This window comes from Aspergillus pseudodeflectus, assembly GCF_044049435.1.
Source record: "Aspergillus pseudodeflectus strain CBS 756.74 chromosome Unknown BJX68scaffold_25, whole genome shotgun sequence".
Taxonomy (NCBI): Eukaryota; Fungi; Ascomycota; class Eurotiomycetes; order Eurotiales; family Aspergillaceae; genus Aspergillus; species Aspergillus pseudodeflectus.
The window spans coordinates 99676-114953 of record NW_027263801.1 but is presented as its reverse complement, the minus strand read 5'-3'; the positions used below and the strand labels follow the sequence as shown (position 1 = coordinate 114953).

At 50.5% G+C, this 15278-nt stretch overlaps 4 protein-coding genes across 4 annotated transcripts; 1 reads left to right on the top strand and 3 right to left on the bottom strand.

Annotated features, from left to right (window-relative positions):
- Positions 1 to 2461: 2461 nt before the first annotated feature.
- BJX68DRAFT_238364 (GTP-binding protein RBG1) lies at positions 2462 to 4261 on the bottom strand. The gene is made up of 9 exons (XM_071040342.1): positions 4115 to 4261; positions 4034 to 4054; positions 3931 to 3973; positions 3791 to 3868; positions 3699 to 3735; positions 3574 to 3644; positions 3177 to 3514; positions 2543 to 3111; positions 2462 to 2481 (listed from the first exon to the last, which is right to left on the bottom strand). The coding sequence occupies exons 1-8, from the start codon at positions 4133 to 4135 to the stop codon at positions 2689 to 2691; spliced, it is 1032 nt and encodes a 343-aa protein (XP_070898323.1). The 5' UTR covers positions 4136 to 4261; the 3' UTR covers positions 2462 to 2481; positions 2543 to 2688.
- BJX68DRAFT_238362 (putative cysteine dioxygenase Cdo1) lies at positions 4262 to 6054 on the top strand. Its single transcript, XM_071040341.1, has 5 exons — positions 4262 to 4975; positions 5154 to 5225; positions 5299 to 5436; positions 5493 to 5550; positions 5619 to 6054. The coding sequence occupies exons 1-5, from the start codon at positions 4709 to 4711 to the stop codon at positions 5732 to 5734; spliced, it is 651 nt and encodes a 216-aa protein (XP_070898322.1). The 5' UTR covers positions 4262 to 4708; the 3' UTR covers positions 5735 to 6054.
- Positions 6055 to 6302: 248 nt separating this feature from the next.
- On the bottom strand, positions 6303 to 14093 carry BJX68DRAFT_255719 (uncharacterized protein; the record flags this gene model as incomplete). Its single annotated transcript, XM_071043092.1, has 9 exons — positions 6303 to 6410; positions 6460 to 7138; positions 7194 to 7528; positions 7676 to 7843; positions 8027 to 8614; positions 9740 to 10534; positions 10588 to 11057; positions 12149 to 13609; positions 14069 to 14093. The coding sequence occupies 9 exons, from the start codon at positions 14091 to 14093 to the stop codon at positions 6303 to 6305; spliced, it is 4629 nt and encodes a 1542-aa protein (XP_070898321.1).
- Positions 14026 to 15229, bottom strand: BJX68DRAFT_100099 (putative metalloreductase Fre8). Its single transcript, XM_071035724.1, has 2 exons — positions 14844 to 15229; positions 14026 to 14773 (listed from the first exon to the last, which is right to left on the bottom strand). The coding sequence occupies exons 1-2, from the start codon at positions 15139 to 15141 to the stop codon at positions 14229 to 14231; spliced, it is 843 nt and encodes a 280-aa protein (XP_070898320.1). The 5' UTR covers positions 15142 to 15229; the 3' UTR covers positions 14026 to 14228.
- Positions 15230 to 15278: the final 49 nt, after the last annotated feature.

Sequence of the window (15278 nt, the reverse complement as noted above, 5' to 3'; positions counted from 1 at the left end):
AGGAAATCTTGAGCGACTCGGCGAGACCATCGTGGGGCAGAGGCTGGATTCTCAAGGTTGTCGTCATCATCCCTCCAATGCTTGAAGTCAAAGCACGTAGGGCTAATGAAGCTAATTAGGTCCGATCTCGCCTTCGAATAGGATCATGACATCAGGCGACCAAGGGGAGGATCCTCTGGAGTCTGTAGCGATGGTATGACAACTACTTCAGGCCGAGATCTGGCGGCAGGAAAAACAACGACTTGACATGTCTCATCAAGATTTTCTCTCTAAGATCAAGGCTAGAACAATGAATGACCGATCGATTCAATCAAGCCCAGCCGGGATAATTGCCTTCTTTTCCGAGTCTCGTTGTTCATTGGCGATTTGGCATTAATAATATTGTCACAAACCCCCGCCATCCAAAATCCAAGCTGATATGTGGCTGGACCGAAGGATCCGCGACATCCAGACCAAAAATAAGGTAGCGGAATAAGAAAGCAACGACAAGCGATGTTTCCGCGGCTGCCATATTGGCATTTGCATGGAAGCCAGCCTCTGAGACTCGTTGATGTGACAACTGCCTAAGGGAGAGGGCGTTGGCGAGTACCTGCCTGGGTACCTAACATCTTAGGCATCCAATGGCTCTCCGGACGGTCCCCAGGCACTGAGGCTACAATCTGAGTACCCAGGATAGATTATTGCACACAGAACGAGGCTGTGCCAGGAACAGCAGTATTGAGCGACTGAGAGACTCGGAAAGACTCTGCCCCCTGCGTCAGGGAAGAGCATCCTTATCCGCCGGAGTCGGTGAATAAACCCCGTGTGGGCTACGCAAAATATTCGGCGGAGATTGGATTGCCTGATGGGCAGTTGAACGGCAGGCTGAGACCGATAAGTGAGCGGTGATGGCGATTCGCAAAAACTTATCAATCAGTGCCCGATGGAACTAAAGTCGCTAAGTCACTCAAGAGATGGAAGGGGCCCCATTCCCGCGTAGACCGCCGTTCGCAAGTTTCTTGAGGGCGGAGAGAGTGGATTGCAAAGTGAAACTCCCAACTCCAGTCGCAATGCACGTCATCCGCATCGGAACCTTATTGGACCGAGCCTTCTAGATGCAGTGGATGAGACAAACAACAGTTAGCCGCTTTGAGTAAGTGCTGGGCAGCTGGACTCCAATCCAAGATGCCAAAGTCTGGAAGGCTAGAGGAAAGTTGCTGCCGGACTGTAACACCGTCGAGGATGAACCAAGGAACCAAAGAGGGGGAATTGTACTTTTGAATGTTCAATACCGCAGTGAAGGGCTTCTTGAGAACTTGTTCAGGTTCAAGTCTGACGGTAAATACGGAGACCAGATCGAATAACTCGCATTGGCGAATCAGCGAATGTGCAATCTCTGAACTGCCGCATTTATTTCTTATTCTCTTAGCCTGAGGGGTCGTCGACTCGCAGGCACCCCGGACCCTGTCGACCTGCAGCACGATGGCTGAATTGCAGCCTTGACTCCCCCAGAGTGACGAGTCTAGTCCGGACAGATTCAAATCAATTCGGGTCCAGTCTGCTGGCTCCTCATGCAGGATGCAGTCCACGTTCAAAAATCCAGGAACCCTCTGAATCCAGGGGGGCGCTGCCATCCGAACTGTCGAGATCTCGTGGAACGGACTAGAAGAGTTCCTGCTGGGTGCACGAGGGGCATGTGTGAGTTTGTCTCGCACAAGCTGGCGTCAACCTTAGTCTATCATCGGACATCCGGCAGCTTCGACCTTGCTTCGTCTACAATGGCTCACTACTATGGCCAAGAACTCGCCTATCGCCTTCCACCACCATTGGTGGACACGAGTCACATCACCAGGTGCTTTTATTTGTTCTGTTTCATTTATCCGAGGCCAAAGCGGCAATTTTTCTCAAGCCGCAATATCTTAGTACGTTATCGGGGCAATCACTCGCTCTGCCCGTCAACTCGTTCAGATATCCTGGGCTGGGATCTAGAACTTCCATTGCTTTGACTTCGGAGAATTCGGATCTTTGCATGGTCCAAGAGCGCCTCGACCGTTGAGCTAACATGAATGAGAGAGAAATAAAGTTGGCAGGACTATGTACTGCTCACCAAGAATCTCCGGCGTTTTGAGTAGCTTCCCCCCATGCCAAATCGCGACCAACAAGCTTCTCGCGCCCCTCCTCACACAGCTTCTCGATTAAAATCGTTTGCGCATCACATCGGGCAGCAGGCGACTGCAGACTTAGTCGTGGTGCAGGTACCCCAAGGCTAGCTAGTGATCTTGCGAATCCAAGCGGCAGATAGCAGCTTGCTGCCCGTGCGCATATCACCCCCTCCAATCAGACCTCTTATCCCATTTGCAGGTATTTGTCACAGGGGTCGAAACCCGAGGATATAGAATCCTGAGCGACAACACCCCTCGCACACAGCCGGCTCAACCTCATCGACGCGATTCGTCGCAGGTAGATTCGTGTCCAGGCGAACACCTTGGAATCGATCAAATTCGGGTACCTTTACCGCTTGATAATGGTCACTATTGTCTCACCGTTAGTTCTGATATTATGCCAGAGAACCTTCAAGATAGGGGCAACGGACCAATATCCTCATCGGCGAGCTCGTGGGTGAGACCGACACGTTGAGGTTGGTGTTTAACAGACCGACCATACACAATAGCTTGTTTAAACTGATCCTTGATCGTCCGGTGAATTGAGTTACACTAACTGCGGGTCAGCGAACCATGGTTTGATGAGCTTACAAGGCAGAAAAGGGGCACATACGAAGTCTTCGACGGTGCAAGCCGTGGATCGAAGCACAACAGGTGCGGTATAGTCAGGCGCCTTGCCCTTGGGTTTCGTGTAAACCCGCCTGAGATTGAGTTTTTCCCACATCATTTCCAGAAGCTCATCAATGTTCCAGCCGTGTTCAGAGCTGATGGGGACTGCGTTAGGAATTCGGTACAAGAGGTCGAGCTCCTCAATTGTGATGGCATCAATCTTGTTTAAGGCATAGACAACAGGGATATATGCACGGCTCTTGGCTTCAAGGACATCAATGAGATCGTCGATCGTTGCGTCGCATCGAATTGAGATATCTGCGGAAGAAATTTTGTATTCGCTCATGACAGCCCTGATTTCCTGTTTGATTGGGCAAAGTCGCGTCAGTTGCTGCGACATCTTGAAGTACCGGAAAAGAAACTCACATCATTATCGATATGGGTTAGGGGGACAGTGCTCGTAATCGAAATGCCACCCTTGTCCTTCTTCTTGAAGAGTATGTTGGGAGGTTGCTTGTTGATCCTGATACCGAATCCTTCCAATTCGTTTTCAATAACCTTCTTGTCAACCAATGGCTTGTTGACATCGAGAACGATGAAGATCAGATGGCAAGTTTTGGCCACTGCAATAACCTGTCGACCACGACCCTTACCATCCTTGGCACCTTGAATGATACCTGGAAGGTCCAGAATTTGGATTTTCGCACCATTATATAAGACTTGGCCAGGAACAGTCGTCAAAGTCGTGAACTCGTAAGCGGCCGCTGGTAGGTCATCTCGTCAGTACTAGAGAGATAGGTTGTTTGCTAATGGTTGAACATACCTTCCGAATGTTGACCCGTCAACTTGCTCATCAATGTACTCTTTCCTACGGACGGAAAACCGATGAACCCACTATTCCCGGTCAACACCAAGCCCATGGAACGGCAGACGCGACGATATACTTACACACTAGCAACACCAGTACGGGCGACATCGAAGCCAGCTAAACCGTCGGGTCAGCGCAGCCTACGTTGGCCGATAATGGAAGCTGCACTTACCACCACCGCCGCCGCCACCTCCTCCGGTCGGCGTAAGAAGCTCTCGCTTCAATTTTGCAAGCTTAGCTTTCAACTGCCCTGTACGTCTTCCATCAGTCATCTATTCCTGTTGACATAGAGGTCGGGTGCGCAAATCCTACCCAAGTGATAGGCCGTCGCCTTGTTCTTCTGCGTCCTAGCCATCTGGAATCCGTGTTAACGAGCGTCTTCAGAGTAACCGTTATCGGAGGGCGTGGAGCGAACCTCATCTTCGACTTGCTTGATCTATATCGTGCATGGCATGGTTAGCAACGTTCATGAAAGAATGCAGCGGGGAAATCCAACCTTTTCAACTGTGGTGGACATCTTGTTGCGAAGTTACGAGGTTACCCCCTCGTAAACAGGACAATGCAGGGAATATGATGTCAATGTATAGTTGAGTGTGGCTCGCTGAAGACTCCTCGCAAGCTAATGCAGTGTTGAAAAGCAGGATGATGATGTTTGAAGGTTGGCGGGGATAGTTCAATCTTTGAATTTGTGGCCGCCACCTGATTCGCCGGCTGGCTGGGCGGAGTGGCCATGTCGCCTGAGGCAACGAGGCACCAATCCTTATCCCCGTATCCGCTTATCGTCGGTGGTGGCGCGACATTGGCTCCTTCCTGCAGGTCCTCATCGACACAATTGCTACTATATCCAACTGAACCCTGAGCTTGCGGTTACGTACTTTTGCCGTGTGTCACTTCAACAGCTCAGGCGACCTGTCTCTTCCCATGTCGTTGACGACGGAAACTATTATTTATTATTCACCGTGACCTCCCAGTCTCCCGACTTTCTCTACTCCCATTTCTATTTCATGACTCCAGTGTTCGACATACCCAGCAAGGAACTCTACACCTCCTAACTCTCGACCATTGAACCTCTTCAAGCAGTGAGCTCAAAATGCCGTATCTTGAATCCGGATCAGAGACCTCCTTAGACTCTGGGAAAGGGTCCAACAATGCATTCGAAGAGCTCGTCCGAGATCTCAGTGCAGCTCTAGGTCCTAGCTCAGGGCTCGACTCTGACGATGTGGACCCCATTGATATCCAGCGCTTGATGGAGCTTTACACTTCCAATCCAAAGGAGTGGCTACCTTTTGCTTTAGGGGATTCCAACAAGTCTTACACGCGGAATCTTATCGATGAGGGAAACGGGAAGAGCAATCTGGTAAGCGTCCTCCCTCTCACCGCCAGTTGTTATCTCGGCTAGTTTCTTTCAGTTAGAAGGAGGCTGTTGTTGCCGTCAATATGCATACGGATGCATGGTGCGTTGGGCCTTTACAGGGCGCCCGTGGGCTGAGAGAGATGGGTAGGTGCATGGAACTTGGTGCTAATATCATGATCAGTTAATCCTTGTCTGGAGTCCGGGCCGAGGAAGTGCCATCCACGACCATGCAAACGCACACTGTGTCATGAAGGTACTGTTCTGTACTCTTCCCAGAAGTACAGACTTAACGTACTGAACTAACATTACCACTCTATCATGACCAGATTCTTAAGGGCACCCTTCGGGAAACACTATACACATGGCCAGATCAGGATAAAGTACAGCACGGGGAATCATCGCCCCCCAAGATCACTAAAGTGACCACATACGGCGAGAATCAAGTTACCTATATGTCTGACCAGGTTTGTTGGACCTCCTTTACCAATTCTGCTTGAAAAATAGCTTACGTTTCTTGAAGTTGGGTCTGCACAAGATTCACAATCCAGACCCGAACAATGTGGCCATCTCTCTGCATCGTACGTACTTTTCAATCATTTATCGGATCTCAATTCTTCATGGCTTACACCAGGTCTCCCAATCCTAGTTTACACCCCACCCAATGCCGCAAACTACGGTTTCTCTGTGTTCGACGAGAAGTCCGGAAAGGCATGCCACATAAAGCAATCGCACTTCTACTCGGTACGGGGCGCGCGTTGTTGAACAGCAATGCCGCCCTCAATCCAACTGTACTCTATCACTCCCCTCCGCCTCAACATATCACAGCCCTCCGCCATGAAACTCGCATTCCTAGTAGCATTCTCATCAACGCCATTCGCCGCCTCTCCCGGCTATGCTCTCCAGCTAGGGCTAGGATTGAGCATCGTTTTGTGTGAATATTATTATGCATAATCGCAGTTGCCGTGTGGTAACTACTCATTACTAACGCTGAAGATATGGCAGACTCCTCGTTTTCTGGCTTGCAGCGTTCTGCGTCTCCCTTTTTGTAGTTGGATACCAAGATACATCAATGTGAAATGACAATCAATGACCCATAATGTTCAGTCTGCTCTGTGCCAAAAATGGGAGTCAAATATCGATCCCACTCATGCAGTCTGCTCTGTATAGAACGATGCTAACCACTAAGACAAGTAGGAATAATGTGGTGACTAATATACATGATACAGTTATGCACTCTGGAACAAAACAAATAAGAAACAGCCCATTGAGCCAAATATAATGCAAAGAATCCACCAAGGCTAGTATTGACCAATTCACACCGTTTACCTAACTAAGATTCCTTGTAGAGGATCTTAGTCAACCGCTCAACGAGCGATTCTGGATTGTCCAAGACGCCGGACTGGCGCCGCCGCAGCTCTTCGAGGCGGACTGAAGGATTCTGTAAATTCCCAGTATAAGTACGTCGCTCGAAGGAGGTGTAAAAATACATCAACCGTGAGACCCACCCAGTCCTCCTGGTTTGGCACGCCTTTTGCGGCGGGAAGTTGGTCTGACGTGTATTCGTCCGGGCTTCCTAGGGCCGGAGGGCGGTGGATTGGTGCTGGGGTGACAGGGAGACTGGGCCGTTCGATTTCGCTGGGGAAATCGGTTACCCGCATTCCACGGCTCCCGCCCCTTGGGTCCTGATTTGGTGGAGATTTCTGTTGATTGGGACCACCAGAGAGGACCTGGATCTTGCCCTTGCGGGCTTGTTGAATGGTTTGTATATACTGTTGGATCTCGGGGACTTCGTCCCACGCGTTGGACCGGGAGTAGGTATCCCATGATTCACTCAGTAGGCTAGTAGCCTCCGATGTCGAGGATGCCTGTAGGGAAGATTGGGATGTCCGTGATTCTTCTTTAGGAGACTCTGGCAAGGTTGTTTGTCGGAATTGTGGCTCATCATTAGCAAAAACACGAGTCGGCTTTGGCGCGTTCGTTTCCCAGGGAAATATCCGAGCAAGTTTCTCTGGTTGTGGTTTTGTAGGCGGCACTTGGTAGTACATATTTTTCGGGGCTTCCGGATACGACTCCGGGGGTTGAAAAAGCTGGTGGTCTTCAGACATAGTATATGTTTTCGTCTCTAATGCGATTCCTTCTGGCTTCGAGTTTAGCGGTGGCGGCTCACTAGAGTAAGACTCAGTAAATAGTAAAAGTGAATGACAGTGCAGTTAAAACACACCGAGACGCATCCCATTCAGCCTTGGGAGCTTCAAAGGTCGTTTCTGGTGATGGCTGAGGTGTCGGTTCGCGATGAGTTTCCACTACTGGAGGCACTTGCTGATGATGGGCGTCAGGTTGACCGGGGTCCGGATGATGAACTGGCTCTGAGGCCACTGTGTGTTCTTGCTCTGGGAGACGTTGTACAAAGTGCGGAGCGGTTTGCCAATGCTGCTGAGGCTGTATATAGGTCCTGACATGCTCTTCTCCACGAACATATTGTGGAACCGCACTAACAATCGGATCAGGAGGGTGGTGTTCCCGGGGCTGCTCTTGGCGCCGCTCTTGATGGATCTGCTGATGACGCTGTTGTTCGTGCTCATGGTGGTGAACATGATTGTGTCCTTGGCGGTGTTCCTGGCGATGCTCGTTATAGTGCTCGTGATAGTGCTCATGAGAAGGCTCCGCCTGGACGGGTTGGCTCTGTTCTGCGGCCCACGTCACCTGAAGGGGCTTCGATGGATGAAACACTCGTGTCGTCTCATGCGCTGCCTCTACTCGTGGATGGTGCTCCGGCTCTGGCGTGCTGTGGGTGTATGATGAGAACTCTGGCTGCGGTTGTCTTTGTTGGTCATGCGCTGGTGCGGAAACAAAAGGCGCCTGTTCAGTATACTGCTGTTGTGTGGGCTCTGAAAAGGTCGTCGTTTGGACTATCTCGGGAACGGGTTCATTGGGTGGGGGTAGGGTTAGCGATCGGCTACTTGGGTATATTTGTTCCTAGTCACAGTATTAGCGTCAGAGACAGACATGTGGCATTCGTGGAGCTTAACGCCAGTCATGGGTGGCGACACTCACCAAAGGCACAGGCTGATAATGTCGATCGTATATCGTCCACCATCTTCCCAGTAATTGATTGTACGGCGAATCAAAGGGCGCCACCTGTCGCGGCATGTTCCAAGGCTTCTGTGATCCAATAAAATGTATCATGCTGATCGTACTCTGGAAATGCTTGTACGCCGGAACATATTGGTAGTTTGCGCTCGGTGTACAGTTGTACGTAAAGCTCAGCCGATGCCACTTCCGAAAGTGCATGTTGAGCAACCCCTGGTCGGCGCCATCAAAGCTGATACCCCGTTCCGCAAGAGCCCTCAGCGCATAGTAGTCCTGCATGTTAGGTCGCAGTACCATTACTCCGCTGTTGAAGCAATCGGGCCAGCCGACATCTGGAGCAGCGGCAAAATCCACGTCCAAACTCAGAAGCTCATCCGGGGCGCGAATGGCTACCACATCAGAATCGATGTATACGATGCGCTTGAACTGTGTCTGTCGCCAGAGCTCGATCTTGGTGAACGTGGCTATTAGGTCTGGGCGTTCCATGAGCCAGAGGTTCGCAGGAGTGTGGTTTGTCGTCCGGTACACAGGTATGAGCACATCGTAAACTGACTAGACACGCGAATTAGACAACTGTGTATATAAACCCTTCTCCCAAGCGGTAAAGTGCGCACCTGAAGCTCACTGATTGTTGCCGGCTGCAACGTGTCCGGCGTGTAGAGAGCGACCAGCTTAGCCTGGGAGCCATTGTCACGCAATGAGTGGGCGAGGACCACGGCACCTTAAAGGGAGAAGACGACAATCAGTAACGGGCATTGGAGGTGAATGAGCGATCAATAGTTTACCAGGCAGGTAGTTGTCACTCAGAAGCAGCTATAATCAAGTCAAATGACGTTCAATGGGCTCGAACGCTCGAGGTGTGAAACCTACAGTGCAATAAACTGCACCTTCTGGGGCAACCATCCCGGAAACGACAGACGGGGAGCGAATGTCCCAATAAGGCGAAGAATGAGGGCGGAAACAAGACGATAAAGGAGAGAATCTAAAGTCCGACTCCCAAGCTGTTTTTGGTCGGATGACAAGCAGAGAAACAAGAAGGAGCCCGTCAAGGAAAGGATGGGAGATGGCGATGCTTCCCCTCACGAAACCGGCGCGTTATGACGGGAGTAACCCCGCCCGCCACGAACAGGGGACAGCACCTTAGTCGGAGAAGTCTCGTGCTATGATGCGCTACGAAGATGAATCTGCATCATCTCAGCCAGTCTTCGCAGAGCTAGGGGCACTCCATTCCGATAATTGAGAGGCGGGTAAAGTGAAAATCGCGAACTAAGGGGCTGGCCAGAGACGTCAGACAAGAGCAACAGGCTGTCTAAAATAACACCCGCTCCCGCTTTGTTTGCCTGTTGTTTAGGAGAAGCTTGGGCCTCATGGGCCCAGTCCACAGCCGCCCCGTGCCAAATTTCAATAACTCTTATCTGAAGCAGCTCGTCCAGCCAAGCAAGGAGACAATATTCATTGGAACTTTCGCCATATTCGCATGCAGTTCAGAAACCCTGCTCAAGAGCCCCTTTCATCTCCATTTAGCCAACATCTATAGAATGAATCGCCACGCCAGTAACACGAAAAGCTTCAACAACCCGCTAAAAGTCAATACAGACCGAAAGCGCAATGGCCAGGCAGGCGACGCTCAGATCACATTATCAGTCGCGGCGATATAGCTCACTTCCGAGCTAATACTGTCGCTCTCGGGTAGCAAGCTTCAATCACTGCCCCGATATCTTCTTGTTCGCCTTTGACTGCCCACTCAACCACCGCACTCAACGCAACCCGACTCTCTCGCTCCAGCGGAGTAAAGTGTGCAGAGCGTGGAAGGTCAATGACCTGGCTGTCCTGGCTAAGATAGTCTGAAATCCCATCCAGGCACAGTTGAGAAGTGAGCGCAAAGTCCCTTTTGCCCCAGATAATGGTCGTACGAGCCTTTAAAGCTCCCTCCGGCCCGTCATCAAATACACCCGCGCCACTACTAGCGCGGCGGATTCCAGTCTTCTGAGCAATACTGTGCAGGCTAGCGATAGTCTCGATGGACTTGTTCCAACGTGAACGGGATGTGCCGTCCCGGTAGTAGCGACACATATCGAAGAAATTGACGAGGCCACCTCTCTTCACCGTGGACTCGGCATATCCTTCGCCATCGGCGTTTCGTGTCTCTCCTTCGTGTGCAGAGGGGCCAATGCTGCTTGCCATGCACTCAGCAGCATCAGTGATGGTGAATTCCTGATTTCCCCAGGACATCTTATGAATGAGCTTCAGGAAAGAAGTATTGCCTCCGTTACCGAGGTACTCCACCAAAAGTTGAGGCAGCTGGAAGGCGAAAATATATCCCGAGGCATGCATTTGCTGAAAAATCGGCCGTAACGTTTTGGCGGCGTTGAACAGTAGGGAGCGCGAGCGAATCGGCGAGCGTAACAAAGATTTGAACATCTTTGAAGAGGTCGATAAGCGGCGACCAATATTGGACTCAACCAGGGGCATCTAGATAACCTGTTAGCTAGAACTAGAGTTGCTATAGCTAAGGCAATGCTTACCAGTGGCCCATTAGTGACGATGAACCTGTCCGCCAACTGGGGAGCATCAGTCGCCAGTCGGAAAGAAAGCACACAACCCCAGTCATGCGCGACGACAATTGTCCGCTGCTGATGGGTCTTGGTGTCGCTATCGATCCCATACTTTGTTCTCATAGCAATGATAAACTCAGTAAGGTTTTCAAGAACCGCGGTTGCCGAGTACCGATCCAGATTTTGAGAACCTCCATAGCCTGGGAGGTCAACCGCAACCACGGTTGCTGATTCCTGGAGAGACTGTGAACTCAAGATATGACGCCATATTGCCCAACTGTCGGGGAAACCATGAATAAAGATGACCAAAGGTTTATTGGCGCTGGTGACTGCATTGGGCTCATTGCAGAGGTAGTGGAATCTAAACCCACTTCGAAGGGTATAGATTTGATGCGAGTAATTCAGCCACTTTTTGGACAAGTCCCAAAATCGATTGCGAGCTGTAGAGCAATTGTCAGGACGACGAGCCCACGCTCTATACAATTTGTGGCGCAGTAGTGCCTGAGAGAAAAAGCGCTTACCTAGCTGCAATTCCAGAACTTCCTTTTCAGTTGCTTTTCGAAAGAAGTACCCTTCCCACGTTGCGACTACACAATAGATTCCCATGACTATTAACCCGTTAGTGAAGATGAAAGCCGACTTCAGCGACCTGAGCAACACGGACGCCATGTCGTGTGATTTTGTGTCGCAACAGCGGGGAGGGTGGGTTGTTCTTGGATTTGTGGAGCCAAGGATGGAAAACGATGGGGGAGGGAAGTTGGATAGGATAAGGACAAAAAAAGATCAGAAGCAGACCAGCAAGTGAGAAGGGATGAGAACATAAAGAGAAGATTGTGTATGGTGGTGGAGGGGACTATATATTGGCTCTCACGTGCAAGCTGAGGACGATTAGCCCGAATCCTTTAGCGATATTCAGAGCCGTAGTAGTCTAACCACAGAAGGTGAGATGTTCTCCACCCGAATGCAATTCGTAGGCCATTGGCGATTCTGATGCGATGGTATTCCCTGTTGATCTGAGGGAGGAACAGTTGCACAAGAGAACGCTACCATGATTTGGGCATGCGTCCGTGACCTACTTGGTCGCCACTGAGTGCCATAGCGGCCCTCCTTAGAGAATCCTTGGCTCAAGGCGTTCTATAATGCTTGGGCTCTAAGTTCTGACTGTGTTGAGCTCGCAGTTGAGCTTCTTTTAGTCTGATCTTTCCAAGGAAGCAGATACTGCCAATGAGCTACGGGATCCTTGGGAAATGAATAAACGTAATCTATTACATGAGACGTAAATCGTAAAGATATTGTACAACTAGAATCGCCTATACATATATGCAGCCGAACAATATCATGCGGGGTATCCCAGGGCTTCCCTGTTATCGTCGACCAAACGCCCGTACCTGCGGAAAGCAATGTTAAATCTCGAATACCCAGCTCGTGACGGTATAAGGAACTTACTCCAGTAATAAGCGAAAGAACCAAACTTCCATATCCTCCTTGCGTAATGTTCTTTGTACCCAATCCTTCCCTTGTTGGGCGAGACGAGGCGCCCCAGCCATCCCCTCTTCTTCTGAGGTAAAGAAACGCATAGTCTCTACAACCTCGTCTCCCTTCAAACTCAATGGAACATAATGGACCCAAGGCTTGAGTACCTCATCATGCCATTCGCGGAACAACGCAACTTTGCAAACTAGGCTGTTGCTTTGGAGGAACGCATGATAACGACCGCTAAAGGCATTTCCATCAACATCGACGAGATATTTGTAGGCCCAAGCATCTTGCTGCTCTACGGGCTCCGTTATGTTGAAGAACTCCGTCTGAGCAGCGCAGTCATTTCGATCACATTGTCCAACCGAAGTAAATTGGACGTCAAAGAGGTCATGATAATCGCTGCGGTCAACTTTCTTGGAATCCCATCGTCCGGTCTCAGTTTTGGTAAGGACTCTAGCTGTATTCAGTGCGTTGATGTTACCAACCATCAATTGTCGATGGTGCCGTCGCCAGCCGCCGCCTTTTGAGAATCCGCCGGTAGTTGAGCCTCTCCAGTATAATTTATCAGCCTTCTCTTCCCAGCTGTAGTCCTTCTCTTTGAGGTACGGCACCTTCTGAGCCCAATACCATGGACTCGGGTAGAGTATGTCCTGAAAAGTAGAAACCTTGCTTTGAGAGAAAACGGGGAAGAGATCATGGACAACCGCGAAAACATTTGGCCGGTCAAAGAAACCATAGGTATTTCGCAGCGAAGGAGTGTTGCACACATCGGAAAAGGCACTAGTGTTGTGAATGAAGCCCAATTCACCAAGAGCGTAGCCCGTGGTATGATCTGGCGTGTCTTCGTCGAGAGAACGAACGGGACTGTCGACTGGGCATGATATCCTAGAGCTAGTCCAAGCCGGCTGATGCGACATTCGGTTGAAACGGGTCCTCCGGACTTCGTCAATGCGATCACCTCTGTTCAGGTCGTCGGGACGAGGAGACCATGCGTTTACTGGCGATTGTGTATGGAACGAGCTCGGTATGGTACTGTCTCTGGCAATCGTGACGAGTCTCTGAAGATCCTCGCTAGGTAGTATAACTCGAGGCTCATCGTGGGCATTAAAAGCCAGATCCATGTCAGGTAAATACTGAACAAAGTTCTTCATCATGCCGAGTGTAGCCTCGCGCTGCCAATCTTGCTCCTCGTCGAGACCATCGGCCAGCGATACTTTACCGTCTCTGATGAGGATCCCCAGCAGCGAATTATCGTATCCGAGAGCTTCCCGAGCGCGCGAGCGGATAGTTTGTGGTGAAAGGGCCCAGAACGGCAGCAGGGTATGGTATATAGTATCGTACTCGTCAATCAACTCAACACCTTTTGATTGCGCAAACCCGAACCACTGATCGAAATGCGGCGGAGGGTGCATGTTATAGCGTCTGCGATATTCTTTGACAGCGTCTGCCAGTGTTCTTGACTGCCGCTCTCGGAGCGAGTCGAATTGTTGTCGGGCATCTTCGATGAGAGCAGCTATCGGATGGACGTCGTTCGGATAGTGCCTGGTGGAGTTGACTGAAGGTTCAATTGGTTGTTGTAAAGAGGATTGAGGGTTGGATGAAGCGAGAGGAGGGACATGAGGGGCATTTTGAATGCCGATAGTGGAATGAGAGCCCTGAAGGAAAATGATTGAGACACAAACTAGCAGGCCTGTCAGCAGCAGGCCCAAGAGACGTTGAGATCGCATGCTGCCATTGAGAATCAACTAGACGCCAGCATATTGGTCGTTGGACAGCATACATGCAAACAGAACTTGCAGCGACGAACTGATGCTGTCAAGCGTACAAGTGCTGAAGAAGATCATCCGAGGATTAGTCTGTTGGTTGCTATAACAACAGCCTTATCAACTGCACCACGTGTGATATCATCTTCTTGCGTTCAACAAACTAACCAATCGCTCTTCTTCTTTCCAAAGATGTGTTTTGGTTTTACTTAGCTCAGCGCTAACTTCCTCCATATCGTTGTCCTCGTGCCACGTTCCAAAGTTTGTGCTGCCGCAGCTTTTTCCTTACCCTTTAAACCTCGTACTTATACATCGGATCACCTCTCGGTATACTCCGTATGTCCCGGTCATATGTTGCTATCTCAGCCATCACTGTACCGTCTTGTAGCAGCACACTAGGTTCACAAGAAAAATCCCAAGCGACTCGAGGACAAACGCCTGCGCCTGCGCAACATGGACATATGCCGCAAGACACAACAACCCTACAAAGAGAACATGCGCAATATAGAAGGCCCTTCTCCTATTTTTGATCGACCCCTTCCATATCCCGCCGGTCGCCCCTATCGGTCGCGCAAAGACCATAATGGCGATGGCCATGCTGACTGCGCTGATACCCCACTGCACGTCAGTGTCACGCAGGCGCTTTGAGAATAAAGAGCCAAAATCAGGATGACTCGACTGCAGAAAAAACAGGCAATAGAAGAATGCATGCCCAACGAGCAATGGAGCGATCACTACGCGAGCAAAAAGGCGATGATAAGCAGTCACTGTTGGCTGCGGGATTGTGGCCAATACTGATATCAAGGAAGATGCTCTCGGCGTCGAAGTAATGTAGAAGGCGGGCGACATGGCCACTTGTAATGGCAATTGCGAGAGGCCAACATGACCCAGCGCCTTTGTGAAGTGTAAGTAGTCTACAGTACATGTTAGCCCAAGCACTTAGGCAGCTGTCAGACGGTGAAAAGAACTGGGAGATTTGCGTACCGTCGCCTGTGCTCCACACAGAGAGGAAGAGCAACCAAAGGAGCCAGCCAAGGCAGAGAAGATACTGTCTTCGGGTCTCAAACCATCCCGCGAACAATGGCGAATCCAACCATGACCTTTGCCGACGGCCTCTTGTCGGCTGGTCAATGGCGGGAAACGCGGTATATGCCCGAAGTAAAATAATGGCCAGGAGAATTGATAGCTGGGCGTAATATCCACGAAGGGTGAGGAGCTCGCGACGGTGCTGCTTTTCTGATTCAGAGAGCGAGACAAAATGCCATGGCCATGAGAGAGCCATTCTGGCGCAAAGAAGGTACACCAGTGATCCAATTGTCGAGGCGGCTGCGGCTGTTTGTATAGTTACCAAGCCAGCTTGAAGGGCGATGACCGGAGCGGCAAGTCACCTGTAGGAAAACAGGATTAATAATGGAATCT

What these genes read in the sequence shown, in the direction of transcription:
- BJX68DRAFT_100099 (XM_071035724.1), bottom strand. Translation starts at nt 15,141, where the DNA reads ATGGCTCTCTCATGGCCATGGCATTTTGTCTCGCTCTCTGAATCAGAA. An exon ending in TGTGTGGAGCACAGGCGACG is followed by an intron (nt 14,774 to 14,843) that starts GTACGCAAATCT and finishes CATGTACTGTAG; the next exon opens with ACTACTTACACTTCACAAAG.
- BJX68DRAFT_238362 (XM_071040341.1), top strand. Translation starts at nt 4,709, where the DNA reads ATGCCGTATCTTGAATCCGGATCAGAGACCTCCTTAGACTCTGGGAAA. An exon ending in ACGCACACTGTGTCATGAAG is followed by an intron (nt 5,226 to 5,298) that starts GTACTGTTCTGT and finishes TATCATGACCAG; the next exon opens with ATTCTTAAGGGCACCCTTCG. An exon ending in TGTGGCCATCTCTCTGCATC is followed by an intron (nt 5,551 to 5,618) that starts GTACGTACTTTT and finishes TCCCAATCCTAG; the next exon opens with TTTACACCCCACCCAATGCC.
- BJX68DRAFT_238364 (XM_071040342.1), bottom strand. Translation starts at nt 4,135, where the DNA reads ATGTCCACCACAGTTGAAAAG. An exon ending in TGTCCACCACAGTTGAAAAG is followed by an intron (nt 4,055 to 4,114) that starts GTTGGATTTCCC and finishes TGCACGATATAG; the next exon opens with ATCAAGCAAGTCGAAGATGA. An exon ending in TCAAGCAAGTCGAAGATGAG is followed by an intron (nt 3,974 to 4,033) that starts GTTCGCTCCACG and finishes CACGGATTCCAG; the next exon opens with ATGGCTAGGACGCAGAAGAA.